Source organism: Gossypium arboreum, chromosome 1, assembly GCF_025698485.1.
Source record: "Gossypium arboreum isolate Shixiya-1 chromosome 1, ASM2569848v2, whole genome shotgun sequence".
NCBI lineage: Eukaryota > Viridiplantae > Streptophyta > Magnoliopsida > Malvales > Malvaceae > Gossypium > Gossypium arboreum.
Genome location: NC_069070.1, coordinates 17,338,882 through 17,353,206, shown reverse-complemented (window position 1 = coordinate 17,353,206; position 14,325 = coordinate 17,338,882). Strand labels below are relative to the sequence as shown.

At 32.8% G+C, this 14,325-nt stretch overlaps 2 protein-coding genes across 2 annotated transcripts; one reads left to right on the top strand and one right to left on the bottom strand.

The window, feature by feature from the left end:
- Positions 1-2,000: 2,000 nt before the first annotated feature.
- On the bottom strand, positions 2,001-4,452 carry LOC108465929 (uncharacterized). Its single transcript, XM_017766307.2, has 2 exons — positions 3,621-4,452; positions 2,001-2,826 (listed from the first exon to the last, which is right to left on the bottom strand). The coding sequence occupies exons 1-2, from the start codon at positions 4,367-4,369 to the stop codon at positions 2,178-2,180; spliced, it is 1,398 nt and encodes a 465-aa protein (XP_017621796.2). The 5' UTR covers positions 4,370-4,452; the 3' UTR covers positions 2,001-2,177.
- A 672-nt stretch (positions 4,453-5,124) lies between these two features.
- LOC108483494 (delta-1-pyrroline-5-carboxylate dehydrogenase 12A1, mitochondrial) lies at positions 5,125-10,296 on the top strand. Its single transcript, XM_017786934.2, has 16 exons — positions 5,125-5,536; positions 6,000-6,079; positions 6,198-6,301; positions 6,545-6,612; positions 6,684-6,741; positions 6,886-6,999; positions 7,172-7,255; positions 7,463-7,567; positions 7,673-7,786; positions 8,284-8,415; positions 8,512-8,601; positions 8,942-9,031; positions 9,170-9,379; positions 9,467-9,577; positions 9,656-9,735; positions 9,916-10,296. The coding sequence occupies exons 1-16, from the start codon at positions 5,451-5,453 to the stop codon at positions 10,052-10,054; spliced, it is 1,665 nt and encodes a 554-aa protein (XP_017642423.1). The 5' UTR covers positions 5,125-5,450; the 3' UTR covers positions 10,055-10,296.
- The last annotated feature ends 4,029 nt before the right edge of the window (positions 10,297-14,325 follow it).

Genomic DNA, 14,325 nt, shown 5'->3' with positions numbered 1-14,325 from the left:
AATGAATATATTAATTAGATTTAGTGAACAATTATAATTAGCCTGAAATTAATTTTTATTTATAATTATTTAATCGTCAAGTGTCAAAAATTATATAGACAAATGATATTATTTTAAGTACGTGACAGAAGCAATATTTGCTTATTTGTGGAGAACATTAGACTTGTTTTTATGGTTACGTGCAACATATGTTTAGTATTTTTATTAGTTTTTAAATAATGTATTTTTAATTATTGTAATTAGTAGGGGTGAGCGTTCGATCGAATCGAATGAAAAAATTTCGAGTTAATCGAGTTGACGAATCATATTTATTCGAGTGAGATGGAATTCGAATCGAATCGAATCGAATCGAATATATTTTTTCGAGTTAAATTTTAAAGAATAATTTTGGGCCCTTGTAACTACTGTTACCTATCATAATAAAATTTGTCCACCTTAATCAATTTTTTTATTAACTTTCATCACCTCATAATTTATTTATTAATTTTTTATATACGGGTTAACTTCTTTGCTTGCTTAGTTGTTTTAATTATCTTGATTCTTGTCACTTTGTATTTTGGAATTAAAAAAATATTAAATGTAAAAATGTGATTTTTTAATAAAAGTTATTTTAAATATAAAATATGAAATTGATACCAATATAAAATTTTAGCACGAATATTTAATGGCATAATTAATAATTCAATTTTAATATAAATATTCAATATGACTAAACAATTCAATAATATAAATAATATAAAATGTGAAATTTAATTTAATAATATAAATAGTATATATAAATAAAATTATTACTATTTATGTTTAGTGATATTTTTAGATAATTTTGATTTTTTATTTGAGAGTAAAGGGTGAGAAGTAAAGTTTAGGAAGAAAATAAAAGTTTTGAGAAATAAAAGTTTGAGGGAAAGTAAATGGGGAGTAAAATTTTAGAGGAAAATAAAAATTTACTTCATATAAAGAGAAATAATATTATTTATATAAAGCATTTTTGTCATATTTATTATACTTCATATAAAGAGAAATAATATTTAAAATAATAACTAATTATTTTAATCATTAAAAATATATTGCTCATGAAATATTCCTATTTGTTATTAAATCATTTGTACAAACTATAAAAATTGATATAGTGTAAATTAAATTCTTCCTATTCTATTTTTTAATAATTAATAAATTAATCATAATAGTTCGTATAATTAATATAATTATAATATACTAAATTATATAAATGTATTATCTATAAAATTTTATATATAAAATATAAAGTTAAATAATTAAATTTGCTATTTAAAACTAAAAGTAATATATCTTCTTTTTACTTTATTGGTTGATGGAAACATAATAGCTCAATATGAAGTAATTTTTTATTTAATAAATATAAAATAATTTAATATAAAACTTAATTTTTTTATTGTTATACCAGATCATTTACTAAAAATATTTTAATAGAAAAAGGGTTCTTGTTTATAAGTGTCCTAAATTTTATTATAAAATTTATTAAATCAAATATGTTAATAAAATTAAAATTTTTATTTATAAATGTGATAAATCTCATACATAATAAAAAATATTTAAAATGATAATTACGATAATAAAGATTATATTTATTGGTATAAAAGTTTTCCAAACTCCTAAATTATAATTATTTTGGTTTAACAAGTAGATAAATAAATAATAGTATGAAATTTTGTTTGATCAACTTAAATTTGTGGTAGTCTCAACCAACGATGTCCTTGTAACTGTCACAAAAACATACGTATGGCTGGAGTTTTAGATTATATTCAATTGATCCTCACAGTCAAATATATGTTTGCCAAATAGTGCTTGAATTGCTCATATGTTTCCTGTTATTATGCTTGTATGCAATTCGTTTAGGGCTTGTGTCTGCCATGAATACAAGATATAGTCATAGCAAAGAGCAGTGTGACAAGTATCTGAGGCGCGGTAGAAAACCCATAACTTCCCGACCACAGGCCATTATATTAATCTTGGAAGGACAATTGAAAACGGAAGTTCATTTTTGTTATAATTAAAAAATTCATCCGGACATAAATCCTACAATTTCATTTACAGAAACTACCACGGGATTAAGACTCGGTATAGCATACAAATTCACTGTGAAACTACCAAATAATAGTTGCAGCAGCGCCATGGGATAACCAAAAGTCTAGGAACTATCAATCATGCATGGCATCGCCATCCCCACCATCAACAATTGATGCTTCATTGAACATGTATTCTTTTTGGTACTCCATCAAGTACTGCGTTGATCTCCTTACATCTAGAAATAGACTGTAAACACGAGTGATGTCCTGCACTTCCACAACCATCCCCTTTCGCTTCTGGCAATTCAATGCAGAAGCTGTGATCAGATGGATAGCATATCTCAAGGAGGTCTCGTGCCCAATTTTGGTCAACAGTTGTTTTGCATCTTCAGACATCTCTACATCTTCCTCTTGGCACCTGATGTCTAGAATCTTACGAATTTCATCCTCAGAATAAGGCTGAGTAGTGATGATTAGTAGTCTATCAAGAAGATCAATTGGAATTCCATGAGGGGATTTGTAATTTGTGCCACGGATTGAAGTTATTCCTCTATTTGTAGCAACGACTAATATCGGGGCCATCTCATTCTCAAGAGCACGGTTCAGGAAAGAAAAGCACTCGATATCAAGCATGTGCACCTCATCGATAAAGAGAACACCAGGCACGATTTCAGCCTTCCCTTCCTCCCTCCACTCTGCCACCTTCGTGTCAATTTGTTCTCTCACCTCAGCACGGATTTCACCAGTATCCCCAGTGAAAAGAGCTAGAAATCCCTGTGTTCTGAATTCAAACATAATGAAACATGAGATGATGACTAAAAATAGATGATTTTCTATTTTAAAACAACATAAAACATAAAACTTCTCTAAGTCTATTATCCCATAAGGCAGACTAACAAAGATACTACCTAAAGAAAAGTTGCACCGGATATACATACATTGAGCTCACAGTAATGTTTTCCAGGGATAAATTTTACGCTAGGGAGATAAATTTCAACAAGTTATGATGTTCATACCAGACAACTGCCATGCACAAATTCTTCCCTAATAATCACAAGCCAATGGTACCATCATATTTGCTTGAACAACATGACAAAAGATATATAGAGATGGTATAAAGGAACGCTACATACGTTTGAGTTCATAAGACATAAACGTTGGAAGAAGCTACCAGCAACCATTGTGAAGAATCAACTATTTACAAGCTAATTGTGTTTAAACCTTCTTCAACCCTACCCAGAGCTCTTAACATGCATCATCCAATTTCAGAATAGAATCATCACTAGATTGCTTTAAACATGTAAATCAAATCAACTAACTGGTTAATTCTTCCAAAATGTTACAGGTTTCTCCATCCAGGCATAGTTTTTGTTAACCTATTTATATTTTACTTCAGAAGCAAAACAGTTCATAACAGCTCTACGCTAATTTCAGAAGATAAACAATGGAAGAACCACTTCTTATTCTAGTTACAGAAAAAGTTAAAAAAAGACTAGAAATCATATTAAATTCAGCAACAAAGCCGCAAATCAGGAAAAGGGTACACATTTTTGCCAAAGATAAGCTCCAATTTACCTGCTGTTAATAACATCGATCTCATGAAGCGTAACAGAATGGACAACTTCTTTTCTTTTCTGCAACTCTCCGTCTGGACATTGCACGAACTTTGTTTGCGGACCCATAGCATCGTAATCCCTCGACCTTGAAAATGACCTTCCAAGCTTCGTTATTTTTCCTGAAGCTTTATCAATAGCTATCACATCTCCACTCTGCACTTTCTCTTTCGCTAATGCCTCGATCATCTTCGCCCCCAAATCGTAAACGGTCTCCATATCCGTCGTTTTAAGCGTTAATTTCCCAGTTTTTGAAGCCGCCCCTGAAACTGCCGGCCGATCAATCTGGATTTCAACGACTTCGCCTTCGATTATTTCAGTTTCTTCCTTGATTCTTACTCCGATGGACTTTCGAAACGCTTGCATTAAAGCTTCGGTTTTCGACATCTCAAGGGAGAAGATTTCGCTGCCAGAGAGCATAGAGAAAGGGGTTTCAAGGCCAAGAGATTTGGCCATGCCCATGGCAATGGCAGTTTTTCCAGTTCCAGGTTGTCCCGCTAATAAGATAGCACGGCCAGCAATTTTACCGTCTTTGATCATTTGGAGGATGACACCGGCGGCTTTACGAGCTTGTGCTTGGCCCACCATTCCTTCCGAGACGTCACGGGGCTCCAGAGAGGAGTCGAGGCCTAGGCCCCGTATGTGGGAATGAGCCCCAATGCGTTCGATTCGGGTCAGGTCTCGGCTCTCGGAGAGTTTCAGCTCCGTCATTGGATGATTGAGGAAGGGAAAGGCAGGGTTTAGGGTTTTGCGACTGCAGAGTTTTGAGAAAGACAAACGTAAGGTTTTATATTAGGGTTAATAGGCTGTTTTAAGGGCATTTCTGTCAAAGTAAATTTTATTTTTAGTGATAATTTATGTTCTTTATCTTTTTTATTTTCATATTATATATTTTTGAAATAATATTAAGTTGTATGACATGTTTAAAATTTTTCATATGAAATTATTAATTCAAAAATCAACCTTAAAAGCCATAATTACATAAGTTCATGAGCCGCAGGAAAATAGAAGGATTAAGTAAAATATAAGTTCAAAAATTAAATTTAGGTAAAAAGAATTTATTTAAAAATAAGTCAAATTTAGAGAAAGATTTTTTTGTCTGAACTCACTCTACACCAATATGCAAAAACAAAATGTTGTTTTTTATTTTTATTTTATTTTTTCACTATTTTATTTTATTATTAATTTTATTATTATTATAGAGAGATTTGTATTTATCTTAGTGTTATATATATTATTTTAATATTTTTGATGTATTATTTTTAAAAAATTATAAAATTAATATAAAAAATTAATACAAACATTCAAATTAAGTCAAAGTTAAATTTGAGTTTTAATATTTTTATTAGAGTGTAATTTAGGTAAAATTTTAGGTGAAAATTTCACAATTATGCTGATATGACTTGGATGCACGTGATAAGGTTTTGTCGTGTGTGAGATAGTTGATATTAGTGTTACTACTTTATGGGTTACTTACTGCATCAAAACTTTGTCAGGGTAGAGCATTCAACTTGTCCAACTTTGATTTGTCCAAATGGAAATTAGGAAACCAAAAAAAAACCTACACCTGCATCAATGTTGATGAAGGTTGATCACATCTTAAACCTATTTCGCTAAGACATCAAAATTAAATACTTAAAAAAGAAATCCTAAAGAATTGATTGCCATATATATATATATATGTAAAATTATGTTGAAAGCACAAATCTTAGGAAGTGAAGCACTGAAAGCCCTGAAAAGTTTCATAGCTTTTTCATCTCTCTAATAGCGTACGCGTTTGTGCCCATTCGCAATGCATAGAATTGTATTGCAAAGAGAAATCAGAAGCAGAGCTTCCCACAAGGCTCTTTCTTGGTTCAGTTCTTCTAATCTCTTTAGGTACGTCAATGTGTTATTTTTAATCCGTGGTTTTGATAATAGATGCTGGGGGGATTCTGGGTTTTGTTTATTTTTTCTTTTTGTGATCATTTTCAGGGAACTAAATCTTGTGGCAATAGAGTTTAGTTTTGGATTGTGATAATCTGATCTGTTTATACTTGAGGGCGTTTTGCTCTAAGAGTTAGTTTAATTTTATTCATAAAACACTTTGTAGATATATTGTTGTACATAATTGGATTGAAAATTTGACAATTTGACTCTTTTTTTGTTATTTCTCATGATGTGATGAAACTTCTTTGCCACTTTTGTTGAATGTGTTATTTGCTTCTTTTTCTTTTTTGCTGGGCATAAAGTTTGGATGTTTAAATTTCATGTTGTGTTTTTTCTTGAAGAAACTATGTTTTCTATGGAAAACTTCATGTGGATTGTTTTTCTTAATATTTCCCAATTTCCCCTATGCTAGGTCTGTTCATTCTTTACCTTTCGCAACTGTGGAAGCCGAAGGGATATCGGGTTCTCAACCTGCTGAAGTACAAAACTTGGGTATGTTTTTCCCCTGTGAATCGTGTTATGTTAGCATAGAGGTTAGGTGAAACAACTGTTTTGTAATGAAGTACGGAGACAAGCAATTTCTTGTAATATGAAATGTTTGTGTTTTTAGTGCAAGGTAAATGGACTGGATCTGCAGCTTGGAACACACTTGTGGATCCTCTGAATGGAGAACCGTTCATTAAAGTTGCAGAAGTTGATGGAAATGGAATTCAGGTTTGTCCATTGGATGTAAATGTGTTTGGTGCTTGTATTGCTTCATTTCAGACAAATCTCCGCTAGTTAAGTTCAGATTGTCTCGGCAAAAGCAGTGCATGATGTCTGGGTGTTCAGGGTCTTTGTACTTCAAAGACTGCCTTCCGTTTGGCCTCTTCTCTCTATCAGTTGTTTGCAAAAACAGTTTTTTTCATGCTTTTAAATGTATGAACTAAGTATCTTATAACTGTTTAATCAATGCAGCCATTTGTTGAGAGCTTGTCCAAGTGCCCAAAACATGGTTTACACAATCCATTCAAATCACCCGAGAGGTTTGTTTTACTTATCTTTCTGTTCCATATCTCTGCTTATTGCTCTCATATTTAATATATTTTTTCTACAGATACTTGTTATATGGAGATATATCTGCTAAGGCTGCAAACATGCTTGCCTTGCCAAAGGTAATGTGCTTCAAGGAAAACTATTTAGTTGTTTAGGACAGGTCTTCTAATAGATGCGGGGCAATGTGGTTTTGTGACACGTATTTGGTAGTATTGATATTGATATTTGGTATAAAATTGTTTTATTATTTTTATGACTTTCAGGTGTCCGATTTCTTCACTAGGTTAATACAAAGAGTTTCTCCTAAAAGTTATCAACAGGCCTTCGGTGAAGTTTATGTCACACAAAAGTTTCTTGAGAATTTCTCTGGCGATCAGGTATAAATATAGTATCCATTTCTTTGTAAAATTGCCTTCATGAATATGTAGTTTCTTCAATTAGAATAAGTATCAAGATTTCAAATATACCCGAAGTCCATACCTATGATAGAAATTCATCTGATTCGGTTATGGTTGTTAACCTTTGTCTTTTATTCTACATTTATGGTAGGTTCGTTTTCTAGCAAGGTCTTTTGCAGTACCTGGGAATCATATAGGACAGCAAAGCCATGGATACCGTTGGCCTTATGGTCCGGTAAGACATTCACTTCGCTCCTGGTTGATTCTCTTCATTTGAAAAGCATCTTCACGTCTTGTACTTGAAGTGAACAGTTTTTCACATTGCATCATATAATTCTGTCCCTAGGCCTCTCCATGTGACTTAGATATATTAGGATTTGACATTTTTTACGGTTGGTCATATTTCTCATAGTTTATGAATTTTAAAAATAATAATTTGCAGGTTGCTATTATTACTCCCTTCAATTTCCCGCTTGAGATTCCGGTACTTCAACTGATGGGAGCACTCTATATGGGCAACAAACCTGTTCTTAAAGTTGATAGCAAGGTCTACCACTAGAAGCTTAGTTTTGTTTTCCATTCATCGGTTTGATTGGTACTTTGATGGTCTATTACAAACAAGTTAGCAATATTTTGAAACCTCTTTCTGTAGGTAAGCATCGTGATGGAGCAAATGATGCGCCTGCTTCATTATTGTGGGTTACCAGCAGAAGATGTGGACTTCATAAATTCTGATGGAAAGACCATGAACAAAGTACTGATGGAGGTTTGTTAGTTCGAGCATAAATTCTCTCTTGAAACTAAATGAAGGTTTAGATATAGAATAGATTAAAATAAATAAATAAAAGCCCTTGAGAGTTTCACCATCTTTTATAGGTAAGCTCATATACATTATAGAATCCAAACAAGCCCCTAGTGATGATTGGCATTTGGCACCCAACTAAGCCCTTAACTTTTAATTTGTATCCAATTAAGTCTTTAACCTTTAATTTGTACCTAAATAAGACATAAACCAATCTATTGTTTGAAATAAGTACTTATTTGGGTACAAATCAAGAATAAGAGTTTAATTGCTTACAACAAAAGTATAAGGGTTTACTTAAGAGTAGTGAAATAGTTCACTAGTTTTTTAATAGTTTAGTTGATTGCTTCCTCTTTCTTTCAAAATCGAGTCTTAAGCTTCTGTGCTCTAGAGCAATTTAGTGAAAAGTTTGTCTCGTTCATTTATGCCATTCTCTATCTTATGATGTTTCCTTTAAGTAGGCAAATCCACGAATGACCCTGTTTACCGGAAGCTCAAGAATAGCAGAGAAATTGGCTGTTGACCTGAAGGGTCGTGTGAAACTTGAAGATGCAGGATTTGATTGGAAAATTCTTGGTCCTGATGTTGAAGAGGTTCCTTATAGACAAATTTGAAACTTGACTATTCAATTTCCTTCATCCAAGTTTTAAACAGGTGTTGGATATATATTTAAAATTTTCTAATGGCAGGTCGATTATGTTGCTTGGGTATGTGACCAGGATGCTTATGCATGCAGTGGTCAAAAATGCTCAGCTCAATCAATACTATTCATGCATGAGGTTTGCAACTTCCATTTGGAAATTTTTTGCCTTAGTTTAGGCTGGTATTACGTACATTACTCTGACTCAAGATGTCAGATATGGGTATGTCAACACGAGTATGTTCAATTTTATGTATCCGGAGGGTTATATCCCAATAGGCATGCCCAAATATGTGTCAGACTTGATTTTGTACTTTGAGTACTTCAAGAAGAATAGAGTTAGAGAAACATGGTTTATATAACAAATGAATATATAATCTAGAGAAAGAAGACAGCTTTTCCTTCTTATTTGTAACACAAATGTTCTGTTTCTGATTACTAACTTCTGAAGTTGTTCTATATATATGTAATATTTTCAGAATTGGTCAACGAGTTCACTCATATCTAAAATAAAAGATCTTGCTGAGAGAAGGAAGTTAGCAGATTTAACTGTCGGTCCTGTCCTTACTGTGAGTATACTTCATTCATTGTATTAATCTTGTTACATTGAATCAAATATTTTTTCTTCTAAAAGAAATAGTATTCTGACATCTTCATCAAAAATACTTATTTATATTTTCCCATTATATGTACAAATATCGATGTAGGTCACAACTGAAGCAATGTTGGAGCACAAAAAGAAATTACTTCAAATTTCAGGTTCGAAGTTACTTTTTGGCGGTGAACCCTTAGAAAATCACTCAATTCCAGCCATTTATGGTGCTATAAAGCCAACTGCCATATACATTCCTCTTGAAGAAATTTTAAAGCCGACTAACTATGAGCTTGTAACCAAAGAAATTTTCGGGCCATTTCAGGTATAACCATTTAAGGTATCATTCAAAGGATAGAATATTTTCTAAATAAAGAAGGCAAAAACTACTGAATACTATGTTTGCTTGTAGATTATAACGGATTATAAGAAGGATCAATTACCAATGGTATTGGATGCTTTGGAACGAATGCATGCACATCTAACCGCTGCTGTTGTCTCAAATGATCCCTTCTTCTTGCAAGTAAGACTTAGCACTTGGGACTTTATAAACCTTTATATCTTCAGCGCATTATAGTGTTCATCAAATGTAAATCCACAGGATGTGATCGGAAAAACGGTGAATGGGACAACCTATGCTGGATTGAGAGCAAGGACTACTGGAGCTCCACAAAACCATTGGTAAGTAAAATTGAAAATTAAAATTTGTTTCATGTATAATATATCATATTTGGTAGGAGATGAAAATGGAAGACTGTTCGGTACAACGAACGAAAATCTGAGAAAAAAAAGAAGAGATTGACGATAAAGTTATAAGCAAAGTTCAATTTAAATCTAAATTTGCAAGGGTTATTGGGCTAGGTTTGGACCGGCTGGAGATCCTAGAGGAGCAGGGATCGGAACACCAGAAGCCATAAAGCTTGTTTGGTCATGTCACAGGGAAATCATATATGATTTTGGTCCGGTGCCAAGGGGTTGGGAAATTCCACCCTCAACTTGAGGAGTGTATTCAAAATCATCCCTTGGGGTTTCATTGATGCTTTTGACAGGGCAGTTTGCAGCTTTATAAATAAAAATGTGAGGGCAATTTTTGTGGTTTTAGTCCTAGTTTTAGGGTAATGATACGAATCTAAGATATCAGTATGTGGCGGAGCTTTTTCGTATAATTAAAAGATCGTGCATGCACATAGTTGAATATGTGTAGGACACGAATACTTAATAAAATAAAAATTTTGAACTTTAGGATGTCTACCTTAGATGCTAATATGACTCCATGGAGTTCTAATTTTCAGTCTCTAGATTCAGGGTTGTTTACCTTCAAAACAGTAATCTAGGGCTAGCAAGTATGATTAGATGAGTTACTATTGCTAATAAAAATTTTGAACTTTAGGATGTCTACCTTAGATGCTTATATGACTCCATGGAGTTTCAATTTTCAGTCTCTAAATTCAGGGTTGTTTACCTTCAAAACAGTAATTTAGTATATTTGAAGCTTTACTTTTCTCTTTTATTTTCCCTTGTATGATTAGATGAGTTACTATTGCTTCTGTTACTGCTAAAAAGCTTTTTAACTTACATAAATATCACCAATTTGCTTTTTGTTCTTTAAAACTATCAATTTATTATAATTAGGAATATGCTAGTTTAGCTTTCAGAAAGTTGGTAGAAAATTTATTTTATACAATTAAGATTATAAGATGTATTTTGGCATTTTCATTATATTCTTTTTCAATTTGAAGATGATTTGCTGGGGGTTAAGGAGATATATCTTTTTTATGTTTTATACATACAACAATCATTTCATCTATTTTCATGTTATTTATTTAAATTAATTTTTTTTTAATTTCACAAAATTGTTCTACAACATAATGATAATTAATCATTCGCTAATTTTGAAACGTCTAATAAGAAATTTTTACTTGTAGTATCTTCGATTATGTATTTTATCTTCAATTTATCAATATTAATTCATTAATTGTTGTCTTGTTATGTAGGCATCGAATAAATCATTCAATACATGGTTTATACACATGTAATCAACATTGTTCTATTTTTGTCTTTTTCAAAATGTAGCAACAAATTTATTTTCATTCTTTTATGGTCTAGGAGTATCAAAAATAAAAGTAATTTTCAAAATTGATAATAAGAAGTGTATCTTTTTCAACTGTAAGTTGTCACCATCAAATTAATTAAGCTTGACAAAATTGAAGGCTAACTCCTTTAGCATTCTACTTTCATGTTTTTGTAGTAGTTATCGTAAAAATGAAAAAGGAGTTTAAAATTGTTGGTTCGAAACTTCTAAATTATTGGAGAGGCAATTATCAAACACATGGGCAAGACACAAACAAATAATTGAACAAAAAAAACTAAACAATAGGACAAGGCTTCGAGATGTAAAGGAACTGTACTAGTGGTTTGGATTGAAACGGGATGTGACACACTTCATAGCTAAGTGTCTAACGTGTCAGTAAGTGAAAGTTGAACACTGGTTCCCTTTAGGCCTTTTGCAACCAATTAAAATACTATAGTAGAAGTGGGAGCGAATAACAATGAACTTTGTTAGTGGGTTACTGTTAACACCCACTAAGAAAGATTCAATCTTGGTGATAGTAGACCGATTAACTAAGTCAACTGATTTCTTACATGTCTTCATGGACAACTCTTTATAAAACTAAGCTAATTTATATATTTTGAAGATTGTAAGGTTGCATGGAGTACCAGTATCAATTATTTCAGACTAAGATCTCCATTTTACATCTCGATTCTGGAAAAAGCTTCATCAAGTACTGGGTACTCATTTGGATTTTAGTGCTTCCTTCCATTCGCAAACTAACAGACAATTTGAACAAGTCATTCAAATATTGGAAGATATGCTAAGATGTTGCATCATAGAATTCTGAGGTAGTTGGGAGGAACATTTTTCTCTAATAGAATTTGCCTATAAGAATAGCTTCCAATCGAGTATACAAATGACACCTTACAAAACTTTGTATGGTCACAAGTGTCAAACACCACTGTGTTGGACCAAACTGGCTGAATGGAGAATTTTGGGTACAGGAGTCTAAAGGGAAGATAAGATTAATTCAGGATAGATTGAAAGAGGCTTCAGTTAAATAGAAGTCGTATGTGGACTTCAAGAGGAAAGACATTAAATACATTGTCGGAGATCAAGTCTTCCAGAAAGTGTCCCCATGGCGAAAAGTGTTGAGGTTCGGGCGAAAGGGCAAGCTAAGTCCTAGGTTCATTGAACCCTACAAAATCCTTAAGAGGGTCAGTCCAGTTGTATACCAATTAGAATTGCCTCTTGAACTGGACCGCATCTGTAACGCCCTCCACTAGATCCAATTTACCAAATCCGAATGTCGGACGTTACACCCTATTACAGATGTAACTTAACCTTTTGATTTATTTTCTTATGTAAAACTTCTATCAATGAGTATGAAAAGTTCAATTTTCTATTCGAGGTTCCTATGTGTGTATTGCAAATGATTATCAATACAATTCATAGTACTTAAAAATTTCAATAACATCTATATTTAAGTTTCAGCTTGACTAAGTACCTTTAAGCATCAATAAAGAGTATAAATATAGGTTCAATCTTGAATGCGCCTCTTAACACGTTCTGTATGCATAATAGCCCATCTTGCCACTTCCTTGGCGTAGCCCTAGCATCGTCCCTCAGTGCGTACTTCTTTACAACCTGAAACATGAAATAACTTTTTTAAGTTCATAAGAACCTAGTGAGGTAATACTTCATCACCTATTTCATTACACCTTAATGCTTTAGATGATTTGCATATCCTTCATGTATCATTTGATCTTTCTTTTCCTTTTGGCGGGTACTTACTAGGATTTTCCTCCTTTACTGTGATTATACTTTCTTAGCTGAGGTCATTTCCTTTCTCTTAATATCATTAAGGACTTACCTTCCATTCTAAATCATTAACCATTTCCTTGTCATTTTCCAATATACAACCCATAATCATGCAAACTGTTCCTTCTTATAAGCGTACTATAATACAACTTCCTCACTTTCCATGTCTCTTTAAGATCTTGTCTATACATAGACCTTTGTCATCTTGCTCGCTTTATCAATGCACTTATGACTTCATTTCATACTTATCGACTTTATCAAGTACATTTGGGGTGAGATAGACTACACCTATTTCTTAGTACAGAGTTTGCCACAGAATGTCTCTTAGGATTTTCCTTAGAGTTCACTGAGATTTCTATTTATTCCTGAGTCTCATTTCTTTTACTTATACCTTAAGTCTATGTAGGGTTCGCCATAAGTTTCCTTTAGAGGTCCTTCCTTTAAAGTTCTCTGTATACCTTATTCCTTCTGCTTGTCCCATACTTTGTTCCTTCTGAGTTCATTACATTTATTAGGCCTTCAAGGTACTATACTTATCATTCTTTCAGAAGACCTTACACATCGTTCCTTCCTTGTCTTTCGAAATTATTTTCCTTTCGTTCGTTATTCACCATAAGGGTGTTTCCTTAAATAGATGTCACAAGGGTCATTCCTTAAATTGCGCCACAAAGGCATTCATTTACATTCAGTACTCGCCACAAAAGCTTTCATGTCCAGAGTTTTGCTACAAAGGCATTCCTTTACATTTAATACTCTCTACAAAGGCTTTCTTGTCCAGAGTTTTGTTACAAAGGCGTTCCTTTACATTCAATATTCGCCACAAAGGCTTTCATTTCCTGGTGATTTAGGCGATAGGGATTTGCCTATACTCACACTTAGTGGGGTTTGCCCTTCATCGTCCTGTGACACACAGAAACCATATTAGGTAATAACCTTCTTTAATTTTTCTCATATGATGTCATAACCCACCAGTTACAATCTTACATGATATGATTTTTTTTCTATTTGATGTCATAACCCACCAGTTACTGTTTTACACGATATGGTCTTTTTTTTATATGATGTCATAACCCACCAATTACGGTCTTACACAATATGATTCTTCAAAGCCATGACCATGGAATTGTCTTTTCAGATATTTTTATTTTTAGTCCCGACGAACCCCTTTGACGACTTCGGAAACAGACATAGACTCTTCATACTTAGACTCATCTTTCATGAACTCATCATATGTTGACTTACTCATAACAAACACATTAACACATTTCCATTATCCAGACACAAGCATCCTTTAACCTCAAGATTCATGTTTCATACCTTGACCACGAAACTTCATGTTATCCATACATGCAAGTTCATAAATCCTTATTCATCATTCTTTAGGTCACTCAGCTTAG